Source organism: Pholis gunnellus (genome assembly GCF_910591455.1).
Source record: "Pholis gunnellus genome assembly, chromosome: 7".
NCBI classification, from domain to species: Eukaryota; Metazoa; Chordata; class Actinopteri; order Perciformes; family Pholidae; genus Pholis; species Pholis gunnellus.
Genome location: NC_136533.1, coordinates 27,823,263 through 27,838,390, shown reverse-complemented (window position 1 = coordinate 27,838,390; position 15,128 = coordinate 27,823,263). Strand labels below are relative to the sequence as shown.

Genomic DNA, 15,128 nt, shown 5'->3' with positions numbered 1-15,128 from the left:
TACGAAGCTTGCATTACCAAACTAAGGTAAAATATGGCAATGGGACACGAACAGCGGCCTCCTTGTTGAACGTCTTTGAGTGTTTGACCCATCCGTTCACAGCTGCAATCCGCCATACGGGGCTTTTCTCCCGCTATATACTACATCAGTTGCTCTGACCATCTAAAAGTTATGAGAGTGGGGTATGGATGAGTATGGATGGGTTTAAAATGGAGTTGGTCAGAAGCCTGGTTAATCTCATACAGACACTCAAGGGTGCCTGGGTTACATTGATGTCAGACGCTGAGCGGTTGGCAGCTAGAACGGGTTGGTTTTGGACGTCCAGGTTCACAAATATCACACACAATTAAAATTGACTGTGTTTGGTTCTCACTGTGAAGCTATTTTTGGTTCCCTTCGATTGGTTGCAGAAATAACCCGAGCACCAAGCTCTTGAGCGAAGCCTGACTGCTGCTGTCTTTTCCTGCAGTTTGACAGTGGCACATTCATTTAGCAAACGCAATCAAACTTTGTTGTGTCATTGGCCACGGTATAAATTTGACTATATTCAGCGTGCAAATTTGTGAAAGTTGACATCTTATTCTGAGGCTGACATCAGAGGGAACACAGTATCCCAAAATGAATAGGTTAATCTTCTGGGAGCAGGGATGCTTAGTTCATTCCATTGCCTAAAATTGTCCCTGTGTAAATGAGACATGCATACGGTGTAATACGGTGCAATTACTTTTTCAATTGGGGTAAATACACGGGGAGAAAAAAAGGTGTGTTTGCATGAAACAAAAGTCTCTTACCCTGTAATAATCTGTGCTGTAAATGTCTCTAGACATGCCAAAGTCTCCTATTTTCACCAGAAGTCCATTCCCAACCAGGCAGTTCCTGGTTGCCAGATCGCGGTGCACAAAGTGTTGAGACGCCAAGTAGATCATCCCAGCTGCGATCTGACTGGCTATGTGAAGCATCTGGGACAGACCCAGCTCCCCATTGGTCTGCAGAGGCTGTCCATCCACCAGGATCATAGCGTCTGGCCCGTGGGCTCTGAGGAGGAAGTTACAGAGTGAGTGAGAAGCTCAGGAAATATCTCACAATCAAACGTTTTACAACCCTAACATCAGTCGGTGTCAAGTAGCTTAGCATTTTTGTAGTGAAGTGACACACTGCTGATTTTGCACGTTGTAGCTCATCCAAACTTTGTACATTGCACAACTGCTGGCCTACATACAACCGATTTGATTTCCTTCCTTTTGGCAGCCGTTGTTTAAAGTCATTTTGCTATAGTATGTACCCTTGAAATGTGTTAAGATAGTAATTCACAGTGACGTGTGATCCATTTAGGGCAACTCCCCTCCTGCAGTTGCAATTGAGAAGTAAATATTTGAATGAGATATAGTTTTTATATTTAGTGTTAACATTTAGATAGCTAGATAGATAGATACCATATTCATCCCCAGGGGGAAATTAGTTTTTCAGTTGTCACATTAACATAAATCAGACATTGAAATATGCAAGGACTAAAAAAAGGAGCTGCCTACAGTCTTTGCCTTGGTAGTGATGGACGTAAAAAATTGAATCTGGGGCAGAACATTTTAAGCCCAAAATTATGTTGGTAAAAATGAGCTCAAGTGGGTTGACAAAAATGTTGGCCTGGTTTGTCATAGTGCCAATATTATTTTTGAACTAACCTGGCAACACAGCTGAGTGGCTAAAAGGCTACCTGACCAGGCTGCTTAACCACCAGAGTGCCGCCTCCAGCTTCTAGCTAAGACCACCAACAACGGCTAAAATAGACAGAGAATCTGTGTGAAAAGTATTGCGATGTGAGGAATGTTTAAAGTAATATCTTTCATATTCATGAATTTGAATGTCTGAACGTCCCTGAACAAAACACTGTGGAAAAAAAGACAAAACACAAGTGATCCTTTTAGATAAGAATATTTCCCAAACGAACACGGAACAATGAATCTCCATGCTCCATTATTCTGCATTGGTATTTTTGCTCGTATCTGCTATATTAATGCTAATCCCATGAATGTTTGCTGATTCAATTCTACGTTACATTTGCTGTTGTGTGTTATACCTTTTCCTCTGTCAAATATCCTGCTCAATAGTCCGACATAATTTTTTGTAATCTTTGTAATCTAATACCCAAAAATAAATTACTCTTCACAAACTTGTTTTTTTATGTTATGTCACTGGCCAAGATGTTTTTATAGTATTTATTTAACTCTAATACTGATATTGGAATAACACTCAGATCCTTAACCAGGTTCCATTTAGCTGTTATATTAAGTATATCTAATTAGTAAGCCCAAAAGCTAAAACATACAAAATCCCCAGTTTGGCCCATTTAAAGAGGGGATGCCAATGAAGTGAAAGCTTGTTGAGTATGGGCTGGAAGGAAATGGGACACATCAACAACCTTGGTGACTACCTTACTGGTATTCAGCATGCTGAAGTGCTTCAAACTCTTAGTACAACTGATGGTATACAGTGCTGTCCTACTGCTTCAGTACTAGAGATGCAAATTTAGAATTCATTTTTTCAGACCAATGGCCGACTCTCGATCATTAACTTTCAACAGACAAGATCTGTGTCTTTCATGCTGTATTTGAAGTGCCGAACAAGCCGTCCAGCTGCATCGATAACTTGGTGGACCATCCATCATTTACCACCAGCAGTGCAAAACAGGCAACTGAGTCCCCAAATCAGCTATCTGGGAGAGTAAGCAGCCACGATGTTGCGAGCATTGTCGAGGACAAATGCAGCCACTTTTCCAGTAAGTCTCCCTGAATTAATTAATCCAGCTTGTGAGGTTGTCAGCTCTTGTGTCCGCCTTGCTTTCTCTTCTTCCGCCAGTGTATTGCAAGACCGAGTGGTGTGTGTGTGTGTGTGTGTGTGGTGGTAAGTAGGAAGTCAGCGTCAACATTACAGCTGTGCATGCAAAAGTGCGCTATGTGTACAGTTGGTTTGTCGGTGAATAAATGCTACAACTCCTCGAGACCCAAGTTCCTGAGTCTTGCTTGTCAACTGCTGTTCAAAGTTTAGCGCCTGTTGTTAACGCCAACTTCCGCCCAGGCTCATTTTAGGGCCCAATCACACCGAGATGCGTTGCAACAGACACAGCTGCTTCAAAAACGCCCCTTTGGCAAAGTGAGTCGGGCAAAACAGCTGATGTGTTGGGGGTTGGGTGCACAACCAGGCAGTGGTGGGCCGTCAGGGCCTGCAAAGCCTTCTCTGCTGACCTAAACAGAATCATAAAGTTATAGCTATTTTATAATTTCATAATTTTTCTTAAATACACTACATGTATTATAATTTCTAAAAATATTTTCCCCATTATCTTATTTTCTCATTACACAGCTACTGTTCAGCTTGTTTTAAGTAGCGCTTTTATCCAATCAGATTTCACCTCTGTGTCTCTAGAAAAGAAAAAGCGCAAGAAAGCAGCCATATCAGAACAATGGTTTTGCGGGCTACGTGTTTCTAGACACGTGTCTTTGTGTGATCGGGGTCTGAGGTGGCCCAACCTTTAAGTTGGACCAGCTGTTCTCAATTTAGTGAGCCGCTCCGCTTGTTTTGCCTGTTGATATATATTTTTAACTGTTTAACTGATTGCATTAATTTGTCAAAATTCTTAATGTTGGTTAACGGTTAATTATTTATATCCGGATCCAGTGGATTTGCATACATTTACAAAATGTCCACTACATGATGGTTCATCAAAAAAAGAAGGTCAGTGACACTTCTGAGTTGTGACTCTGCATCAACGATGCAGCACAGCGATCACCGTTATGTTCCAACAATATGTTAGTGCCGTTTTGGAGGGAGTGATGGGGTTCAGAGACTGAGGAAGGACAGAGTGTGAGTTGTGTTTAGTTAATACAAAGTGCACCCAGTAGTCAACCTGTGTGTGCGTGTATTTGTGTCTTTTCAGCTTCACTGAGTTTTAAGTCTCTAATGGAGGAAGTGATGCCAATGAAGTGGCAGCTTGGTGTGTGTGTGTGTGTGTGTGTGTGTGTGTGTGTGTGTGTGTGTGTGTGTGTGTGTGTGTGTGTGTGTGTGCGTGTTTGTGTGTGAGAGTGTGTGTGCGTGGTTTGGAGGGCAATGGGTGTTGGCTAAATTAGCAGTATGTCCTGGAAGAATTGATGCCAGCACTTTAATGGAAACACAATTACTGAGTCGAAATTAGAATCCGAGGCACAAAGAGACTCGATGAAACGCTGTCCTATACAAGCATGCACGCGAGCACACACACACACACACACACACACACACATATAGTGAGAGTCACACATAAGCACTGGTAGACTTTGCTTCCTGGCGGCGGACTAAGTACCAATGTTCTATTCTGCGGGGCAAAGCATCCTGGGAGCCAATAACATCTAATCACAGCAGACATAATGCAGCTCATTAGCTTACCAACCGCAATTTACAATTTGGGCATTTAGCTTGTGCTTTTATCCAGAGCAGCTGCAGGTAAAGAGGGGCTGCAGAGTCGGACTCAGCTTGGGACCTTCTTGTCAGGAGATAAGTGAGGAAGGGACCCGAGGAAAGAAAAAGAAAAAAGTATGAGCAATGGCTCCTAAATTTACAGCGTGTCATGTTTTCCTGTTCATGCATTCTTTATATTTGGTAATAGCTCTTCAAATATTATTTGAATCCAGTGCATTCGCTGTTTAGGCACTTGATTACATCGAGTAATCCATTTTATATTACAATCAAGACATTGTAACTGATGTTTCAATAGTTTGGCACATCTCGTGATGGATGCTCAGCTGCTCACTTATCGACCACAACTCTTTTCTCACAGAAACTGTGTTACTAGACAAGTAGTCACCGTGCAGTTTTTCAATATATAACCAAGACTGCCATCTTAAAAGCTGCAATGTGTAATTCCTGGCCACATGCTCCAAACAAATAAATAGGAGGCAGCATTTCACCCCTACTACTGGGTCCATAACATCGAAATTGCGAGTCATCAGTATCAAAGCGTGTTTCTGAAGCGTCCCAGAAGCATGACTCGGCTCTGCTCGGCTAAAAAAAGTATATTTTTGATGGGGCCATGGGGGCGTTGCACAGAGCAGGCTGAGCCGGGCAAGAGTAGCTAAAGCATCCGGTTTATACAAAAAAAAGAATAAATAAATGAAATGACAGTGTCCAGTGATAGAACAAAAGCAAGTATTGTGTCATATTTTGTAGCATTATGTTCATAATTCACATTTTATTTTACATAGTCATTTATTTATACTTTACATAATGGTTAAATTCATGTTCCTCTTATATTTCTTTATAAGGGCAACTCTAATGTACAAATTTCATTTTGGGATCAATAAAGTATTCTGATCCTAATTCTGATGTTGCAGCCGCAACTACAGTAGAACTCAAAGATTTCTATGTGTATAAAATTGACGTTTTTAGACTGAGAAGGGTGCTCAGTGAAATATCATTGAGGTCATCCTCTGGTGAGCATGAATTTGCCCAACAAATGTAATACTAATGTGCCCATCAGATTTTTATATCTGTAAGAGAATAGTTTGACCAAAACAGTGGTATCCGAGGAAAAGGGGTAAAAAGATATATATATATATACACACACTGTATAACTGTATATATGTATATATATGTATAATATACATAAATATACTAAGCAAATCTGGTGGATATTTGCCATCAATACATTCTGTTAGGAACCCTTGCAATGGACCAAACTGTTGGTGAGGGGAGGTGGCATCCTTAACCCAAGGATGCCACCAGTTCATTGAAAGCACACTTATTTAAACCAAGGATGCACCAGCATCCGTCTATTTTCTATATCTCAGCCATCAATCGCCACGTAACAGCTAGAGCAGCTCTACACTATTGCTTACTTAAGAGTTTTACATAATGCTCTGGGTGGAACAGTTCCCACTGTCAGTCTGTCAGTCTGTCCGACAGGCTCATTCATCAATCACCATGGGTCGCACTTGTACTTGTACGACGTGGCTCTAACAAGGCTCTGCAGTGGGGCACGCTGACTGTGGTGAAAATATTTGATGGCGGAAAGGAGTCTGTCATTTATATTTACGACTTCATAACAGGAAGTTCACTAAAAAACATTTTTCATAAACAGCCAGGCAGGAGTCCGCGAGGGGGTTTTACCGGTAGAGAAGGAAAGTAAGGGTGTAGGAACAGGGAACAGTGCTATAGAAGCAGTGGGGTGGAGGGAGGGGGGGGTGTAGTCCAGTGACAAGTTTCAAATTAAGGCTTCAACCTTTCAGTTGTTCATCGTGACGGGCCCATCCATCACTCCGTGTCCACGAGCTGCCACACGGCTCTCTGTGACCAAACTCAGGTCAACCTCTGCGGACCTTTTCTACTCTGTGTACTAATGAGGGAAAGTTTGATCACTGGTCTGAAATACCACAGTACAGCAAAACAAGGTCAAGTCAGAAATTCAAGACAGGTGACAGGTGAGTAGGACGCACCAAGGAAGGAAGATCGAATACTCGTGAGGCAGCACGGCACTAGCATTTTAAACACAAGTATTGAGACAGTGGTGGGTGGTAACAAACCACATTAATCATTAATTCAATTATTGTATTAATGTAAAAGAATATGTACTTGAGTATTTCCATTTGATGCTACAGGGTGGGACGTATCGCACTTTTTAGTCCACTACATTTAACTACTGAGTTTGTACATTAACAATGTCCAGACAAAACATTAATTATAAAGAAACATCATACACTGTTGGAGATGAACCTCTAACAGTAGAAAAAGCAGAACATCTTACCTCAAGGTTCAGTTCCTAAGATACAAGCTTTGTTTTCATTTTGTGTTTTCAGGGTCAAGATTTGATGGTTATGTTTATGTTTACTTACATTAGCTTCGGTGCCACAATTTAAATACTGCCTACACATTATTGCATCTGTAGTGATCATATTATATGATATGTGATAATTTCATCAGTTTGTCTTTGTTTTTTTATTTCACTAAAGTACTGTCCTTAAGTACAATTGATGCTTCTAAATAATTTCTACATTTCAGAGGGAAATGTATTTTTTCCACTACTTTTAATTGACAATTTAGTTTGTAGTTACTGTACTTTGTAGATTCAGGTTTTACATAGAAAATATAAGATCACATGACCAATATACGATTGGGAAATATGATACATTGTCACAGGTTTAACTACCCAAAATTCTATGATAAATATAAGTTTTTGTCAGGATCCTTTTTCGCTTGCTGTTGTAACTCATTTTGGCCACAAGAGGCTGAAGTGCACCACTACCCTGTGTTCTAAATAGGACAAAAAGAATGAAGGTTTTCTTCCAGGTGAGTTTTTATTTCTCCTTGCTAAACACAAAGTACACATATTGTGTGCTTACAAGTTATGTAAATTAAACTCACCTGAAAGAAAAAAAAAAGAATGCTTTTAGTCTTATTTAGATTATGTGGTAGTGTTGCACTTCAGCCTCTTGTGGCCGAAATGAGTATTACAACAACAACACTTGAAAATGATGAGAATAGGCTTTTTACTAGTTATGTAGATTAAGTAAATATCTTGGAGGACTTTTTTGTAATGGATATTTTTACATTGTGGTGCTACTACTTTTCTTCACAGGACAACTCCAGTTTGTTTTTGTTGTTTTTATTAATTTGTTAGAATAACATTGTAAACACCAGAGTAAATTGGAAACAAGCTGACATTTAACCAGACTATTATTTGGAGGTCAAACAGAAAGTGATGCACACATGGAATGTCCCTTATTCCTCATAACACAGGAAAACTGGATGATCGCAACTACAACAAGATCATCATGTCACGGTTAAAGCAGGATGAGCAGCTGTAAACTGATGTTTAAAGAGAGGTTTGCGTCCTGTCTGACTGCTCATGTCTGTTGAACCATTTAAAAAATGGTGGTCTGATCTCAGCACTCTGTTGAGCATAATGTTGAATCCAATAAAACCAAAAGCCAGAGCTACAAAAAAAACAAGTTGTAATAAACCGAAATTATCCTTGAAGGATCTGTATCCTGCTTTAACCAGTGGCATTAGGACAGTGGGCTATAAATATTTCAATCTGCTTATTTTGTGATATTCACATCAAAAGCTGCACAGCTCTTCTGCTTCGGAAAAACATTTTTACCCTCAGCTATGGAAAAATCCGTACATCCTTAAATGACTTAATAAAATGAGGTAAGAGGGAAGATTCTGGATATTTCTCTGGTAACTGCTTGAAATCAAATAGTGTTTAGAACAATTTGTGTCAGTGCCAAAACTTCAATGCTTAATATCACATTTTAAGAGCAGATTAAAGATATCTCAGTTTTGTAAATGCTCGATATGGATTCTTTGCTTGATAACCAGCAACAAGTCTACGTACACAGACGAACCGAGTGAAATCAACATCACTGGTGGGGCTGCTCCTAGGATTGCCCCGTATACCTCATGGTGACTGAGAGAGCGTCGATGTCAATGTCATGGTAAACCGGCTGATGTGGTACCGTAGAATAATGTCAATCACGCAGATGTATAATGAACTGAACCTTCGTTGCATAGCTGGATTCAATAGTTATCATTTACAATCCGTAGATTAGGCAACTGTGTGCTGCTTTACTACGCTTTACAAATATGTGAGAATCAGAAGCTTCTGATTTATATTCAGAGTTTTTGCTGAATGCAGTTGCACATTTGGTTTCTGTTCCTCAGATTTTGTTTTTATAGAGGTAGTATTATAAGACAATTCAATTATTGTCTTTTCATAATAAATGTCTATGTTTCTATGCATTTTTAATTGATCCATCATGGATTATGTTTTACTTTGACCAAGGAATTTAAGGTCATTTGAAGTCCATAATCATGTTTTCATTACCTGTTTGATTATTGTATTTATGCTCAGATTTGTTGAATTTTGTTTTTAGACCTTTCTTAATGCCCAGTTAATTACTGAAGTTTGAATGCATTTTTAACTCTGCATGTGTGTGCTAATTAATTTCACTTGTATTTCTGATTTCAATGCTGAAGTTTGTTCAAAGAAGAACCCAGGACCAAGAGGAAGATACCTATATCCCTCATCCATCTACCAGCGGTTCAGTTACACAAGATAATTCACACACAACCAGCGGGTCTGAAGAGAACAGTACACAGGTGCCACGAAGCTGGCTTTACACTGAACTTATCTCTCTGACTCAAACTTTTTCATTCTTCCCATAACCATTTCAGCACAGAGTGCGACACCATATTCTTGGAGAGACATGGTAAGTGGTAAATGGACTAGCATTTGTATCGCACATTTCTATGCTTCAGACCACTCAAAGCACCCATGTCATTAATTCAAACACACATTCATACCCCATGCGAGGCGCCAACTGCCAATCAGGCCTCTATACTATAGTCAGTGTCTTGCCCAAGGACACTTTGATACGCAGACTGGAGGAGCCGAGCATTGAACCGCAGATCTCCCGATGTACGAACGCTATGTGGCTGCTGAATCACGTCTGTCATCAGAATTTCTCTTCAGTATGTGAACGCACCACCGGGATGGAATCACAGATCACTCCACCATTGTAAAACCATTCAAACTCCAAAATCAAGTAACATGGCAAGTTGATTTTGAGAGTGGACTAAAATGAACTGGAACCACTGGCCCTTGAAATGTAGCCAGGTAGCTGGTAGGTAGCTGGTAGGTAGCTGGTAGGTAGCTGGTAGGTAGCTGGTAGGTAACTAGCGGCGCTAGCATGAATTGGGAAATGGTTGTCAGTATTGAAAGTTGTTATTGTGTAAAACCACTGGTAACGCCCATTAAGGCCTTATCCTTATAAAACCTGTGTTGTAAGGGGTATTTCAGTGCGAGAACAATAACTAAACAGTACAATTTGTGTATTTAAGTTTGTATTTTCTGTTTGTCGAGCTCACCTGAGAAACTTATTGAGATCCCCGTGCTTCATGTACTCAAAGACCATGATGAGAGGGTCTCCGTCTACGCACACCCCATAGAACTTCACTATGTGCTCGTGCTGCAGGTTGGTCAGTAACTCGGCCTCGCGCTGGAAATCCTTCCTGGCTGCAAGAGTGGGGTCCTTCAGCGTCTAGAGAGAGAGACACAGACAGACAGACACAGAGAGAGCATGTTATAGTGGTTCACATGACCAAATCAGGGTTGCACTTCGCTAGCCATGAAAACACCCCTCCCTCCGTGTTATTATATTCCACTAATCTCACTTGCAGTTTGCTGTACAACAACATCTGGAGTAAAAGGTGATACTGGTTTACCTTGGCAGCAGTAATAGATGGAATTCAGTGTGGGTCAAATGAAAAAGAAGACGACAAAAAAGTCATCAGTAGCGACAGCCTCAATTTATCAATTTCTTCAATTTGAGCGGCTCTTTAAAATATCTCTTGTTTAACCTTCCAGCTACTATAGGTGATACATGACACCTTCCTTCAGACTTGGACCTAACTTGGATAATAGACAAACAAATGTGGCACTTGAATCTGTAAGATAAAGTAGACCATGAGGAAGATAAAGTAGATCACGGCTCTATTTCAGGTACCAGACCCTGTTTCTCATTGGTGCACACATGTGACGCAGCTTGACCAAACAGAGCCGCCTGTGTTCCCAATGTGTGTGCAGGCTCATCGTCACAGGTCTATGTGTCAATCACTCCGATCCATTACAACAAGAAGTACAATGCAGTTACCATGACAACCAGTTGTCTTCGCCAGTCACTGACATGTGAACATCATCGCTAACACAGCAGCGAGATGCTGCTCCTCATGGTTTCAAAGAAAAGTTGACGTAGAGAACTCAGAGTTGGAAGAGGTTTGGACAGAGATAATTCAGCCTTTTTCAGCATTAAACTTGTGTGTTCATACCGCACCTGGATCAGTGCCACTGATCTGTCAATCACAACTAGTGTGTCTGGATTGAAGGCTGGTTAATGGTGCAGGCTTTGATCCCAAAAAAAGAAGCCGTAAAAGCCTTCAAACTGCCCACCCTCCAAGGTGGTTTGATATGTATTTTAACCAGACGTTAGAATGCATTATTATGGATATTGTGGATCGGGGCTCGGATCCATTGTAATGTTGAAGGAAATGTTTTTTCCTCCGGTTCATACTGGCCATTAAAAGATCCCTTGCTAACGCACTTTCAATGGAAATGATGGGGGACAACATCCGAGTCTGAATTTGTTTATTTTTTTATTTCTTTACATGAATTATAGATTCTAATTATAACGAAAAACTTTATATTTCAGATGACAGAAATAAAAAAAAAAGTACCCTTTCCCAGAATATTACAAATTATTACAATTTTGGTGGTCATAATAGAAGTAGACAAGATAAAGAAAGGGAAGTACACAAATTGGACAATGGGTAAAAAATTAAAGAATTACTAATATAAAATGCATCCAAATGTTAGGCGTAATGGAGCCAGCCTAACAGGAAACCGTCTAACACTATCTTCATGCTATTCTTTTATTCTGTCTACATAAGATAAAAAATGGCTGCCATAAATTATAGAACCTGTCAGTTAAAGCCTCTAAGAGTACATGTTATTTTTTCTAGGTGGAAAAACTGCATAAGATCTCTAATCCACAGATTATTTGATTGTCGTGATTCTTGCTTCCGCTGCAACAATCAACATTTACCTGGAGCTCATAGGCTCCATCAGTCCAAAGTTAAAGGCTCTTTTAGCCTAACATTCCCTCATTGTGCTGGACAGTGATTCCCTCTCGAGTTAAAGTGGCCAATAGTAACATAGAGTGGGGATTTTGTCCTAAAAAGTGTTACTATAAAAAATGTGTTCACTTACATTGAAAGTGCGTCTGGGAGGGATCTCCTAATTATAAACAGGCAGAATCATAACAGCAAGCAAAACGTGTTTCAATGCGCACTAACATTATTGTATACTTGTTTTGTGAGCCTGTTCATTAAACTGCATTTTTTACATCAATGTGAACATTAAAACGCATTAAAACGCATTAAAACAGCCCTACAGTAAAATCTCATTTTAAATTTGAATTTACACAGATGGCTCCAGATTATTACACTTTATTTTCAGGGTTTTTTGGCCATCAATATCCCAAATAATCCCTTATTGCACACAAAGTCAAACATAATGAGCAGTTTCTTATCTGGGGCCCCAATCAACAAGTTTACACCGTTTGTCAGTGCTTACTGGCAATGCTACAAATGACCATTACAAAAGGTGTTGCTATTATTGTCTCCTGATAGTTACTGTGGGTTTTAGGTAAAAAACGACTGGGTTGAAGTTAGGGAAATGCTATTATGAGTAAAAGAAAACATAGACTGTTGGTGGGACGAAAGCCATCATTTCACAGACGTGGTACAGGTTTTTATCAGGTGTGTGTGTGTAACATCATAATTACTAATCCTAGTGATGATCTGTTACTTGCACATTTTGGAGGTAAGCCTTCCAACGTCTGATGGATGGTTGATCTGTGTTGACCTTTAACACAACAGCCTGCCTCCCTGAAACTACAAAGCTGTCTAATTTACAGTTTGCCTTAGTCACCTTGTGTTTTCAGCTAGCTTGCTAATGTTAGCCTCCAGGGATCACTTGGTTTTACAAAAGAAAAATCGTCTCATTTCCTGTAACTACATGTGTTAAAGACAGAAGATGAGACGTGGGGTTACTAAGGACACAAAGACACAACCAATATAGCTGAGCTGAGAAATAGTAATGCAATAAGTCATAAAGATTATTGTTGCTGTTGGTAAAGTAGTAGAGTAATGTGTAGTGAGTGATTGACTATACTTTTCCCAGATTTTAAGCATTTGAACAAATGACAAATGCTGTTTTTCTTCTTATGAGTCTTTAATAATCATTTTACTGTTTGGCAGAGCTGAATGCATGTGTTCTTGGTTTGTCAATAGGCCTGGCAGGCGATCGGATCAGTCCTTAACTAACCCTCTGACAATCCTTCCCTGGCACACCTACATAAGGCCTTCCTGCAGCCGACTGCACGAAGACTTTACTCTCTGTAATTAGATCTTTAGGTTTTCAAACAGAAAAAAAAGACAAACACGACAGCTGTTCCAGAAACATTTCCCTGGACTCTAACAGGGTAATAGCAACCTGCCGAGGTACCCTCTGAGGGAACGTTCAGTCTGGTTCCAGTCAGAAAGGGGGTCAATTATGATCATTGCTCAGGTACGGTGCCTTCAATTTGGGCGTTCCAGCAGTCTACACGCCATGATAACTGCAGAGGAGGTGGAAGGACTCTGCTTTCCCATAATGCTTGGCAGCCAGGACATATTATAGCTGGTAGTAATTACTGATTGAATTAGAGATGGGATTGGCCTGCCCTTCATTGGTCCTTAGAAAGGAAATTACCAGTGACACCATTATCAGTAATACTAATTAACCTGTCATGCATAAACATACTAAGGAAATTATTTGCATAAATATCAACGCATACAAATGTTCTTCATATTGATGAGGGCACTGTGGCTCTAAGAACTTCATTGATGAAGAGATGGCTTCCTGAACCTTTTTGTCAAACAGATACAGGGAGACACATTTCAGATCAGCTCTCACTATTATAGGAAGTCTATATAGACTAATCCAGGTTGCAAGCAAAAGTAAACAGGATGCTATTACTGTGGTGGAATCTAACATCTAAATATGCACAATAGGCTTGGCCAGTGCTACGCTTCAAACTATGATGCTCTAGGTTCCCCTCTAGTGTCAGTTGCGGACGTGTCAGGGACGGCGTGTCTGTTTTGGCTCCTTAGATGCATGGTGGCTTTTCAAAATAAATGTCATTTAAATACATTTTAGGTTTACTTACGCAACAAGAGTACATGGTTAGGTTTATTAAAAGGTCGTGGTTTGGTATGTTTGTTGCATAAAATAAGTATGTTTGTTATGTCACTGGTGTTAGTTAGGTACGCAAGTTGCAGTTAAAGTATGGTAAAATAACGCTGTGTGAAAGTCAGGTGTTGACCAATCCAACTTCCTTTTGTACAATTGCCAAGAAATATGCCCAGATGATCCAGTTGACCCACTACATGTAAGAATGTACTGTTGAAAAAATGGTGTTGAAACAAGCCTCAATGCTCACTGAAATGTAGCCCACTTTAAATAAATGCTATTGTCTTTCAATCAATTCCACTGTAATTTGCAAGTTTATCTTACAAATCAATGTGTTTCCCCCCCTAATATAGCTTTATATTGAGGAGTTTGTTTTATAATAAACTCTAGCTGATACTCCATGGGTTCTGTCTTAAGGCTCAACCTGCAGAGATCAAAATTGTATACTATAGCGATTTAAAGCTACATACCAGTGCTATCGCCAAAAAGAAAAAGTGTTTATTAGAAGGTTTTGCAAATACATAGATTTCTGCCACATGTTTTCACACTCTAAATTAAACTCTACGAGATCTGCACATGGCAACTTATTGAAGGCTAAGGTCAGGAAACGATTGTGGTTTTGATTAAGAAAAAAGCAGCCTTTGTTTTTGACTTCATGAACGGTCCACGAGTTCCTGCACTGACACAGAACATCCACACTGGAGTTCAATTGTGAGATGCAAATTTGTACGTAATTCTTAGTATACTGGTCTACAGGCATTTCCCATAAGTATAGTAGCCATGCGCACTGTCTTATGAAGCACACTATGTGTTGTGTATACAATACAACCAGTATAATTTATATACCAAAAGACAACAGTTGACTCATATGCATATATTAGTACTGTAGATAATGTATTGTAAAACTATAGAAAACAACAATGCAGTACACGCACAAACACGTCTATGCAGAACCACGTCCTAGATGAAAACTGATCCTGACAAAAACAAAGAGTTTGTGCGAGACAGACTGTGTGTGTGTGTGTGTGTGTGTGTGTGCTGCGTGTCTCAGATTGGGCTGGGTGGTTGTACGGATGGCAAAAAATAGCATAATGCTGCAAAGGGCAATAAATCCTGTGGGATTAAAAAGGCTGCAGCTGTAATCCCCCTATATCCTCTCTAAGACTAACACCTGTCTGCTGCAGGTCAATGTGGCGGCCATGTTGCCATTAATAACTGCTGCAGTGCTTACAACAGATTCTCTGTCTTTGACATATGTCATGTTAATAATCCAATCCATGCCATATTATCCATATGGCAGCTTTACTGAGAG

At 40.0% G+C, this 15,128-nt stretch overlaps 1 protein-coding gene across 1 annotated transcript in view; it reads right to left on the bottom strand.

The window, feature by feature from the left end:
• Positions 1 to 15,128, bottom strand: part of LOC306698749 (NT-3 growth factor receptor-like) — a gene marked incomplete at both ends in the record, with an annotated part of 212,451 nt that overhangs the window by 8,062 nt on the left and 189,261 nt on the right. The window contains 2 exons of the mRNA XM_079163218.1: positions 792 to 1,035; positions 9,895 to 10,067. Coding sequence (XP_079019344.1) covers positions 792 to 1,035; positions 9,895 to 10,067 — 417 coding nt within the window. The remainder of the gene's footprint in view (positions 1 to 791; positions 1,036 to 9,894; positions 10,068 to 15,128) is intronic.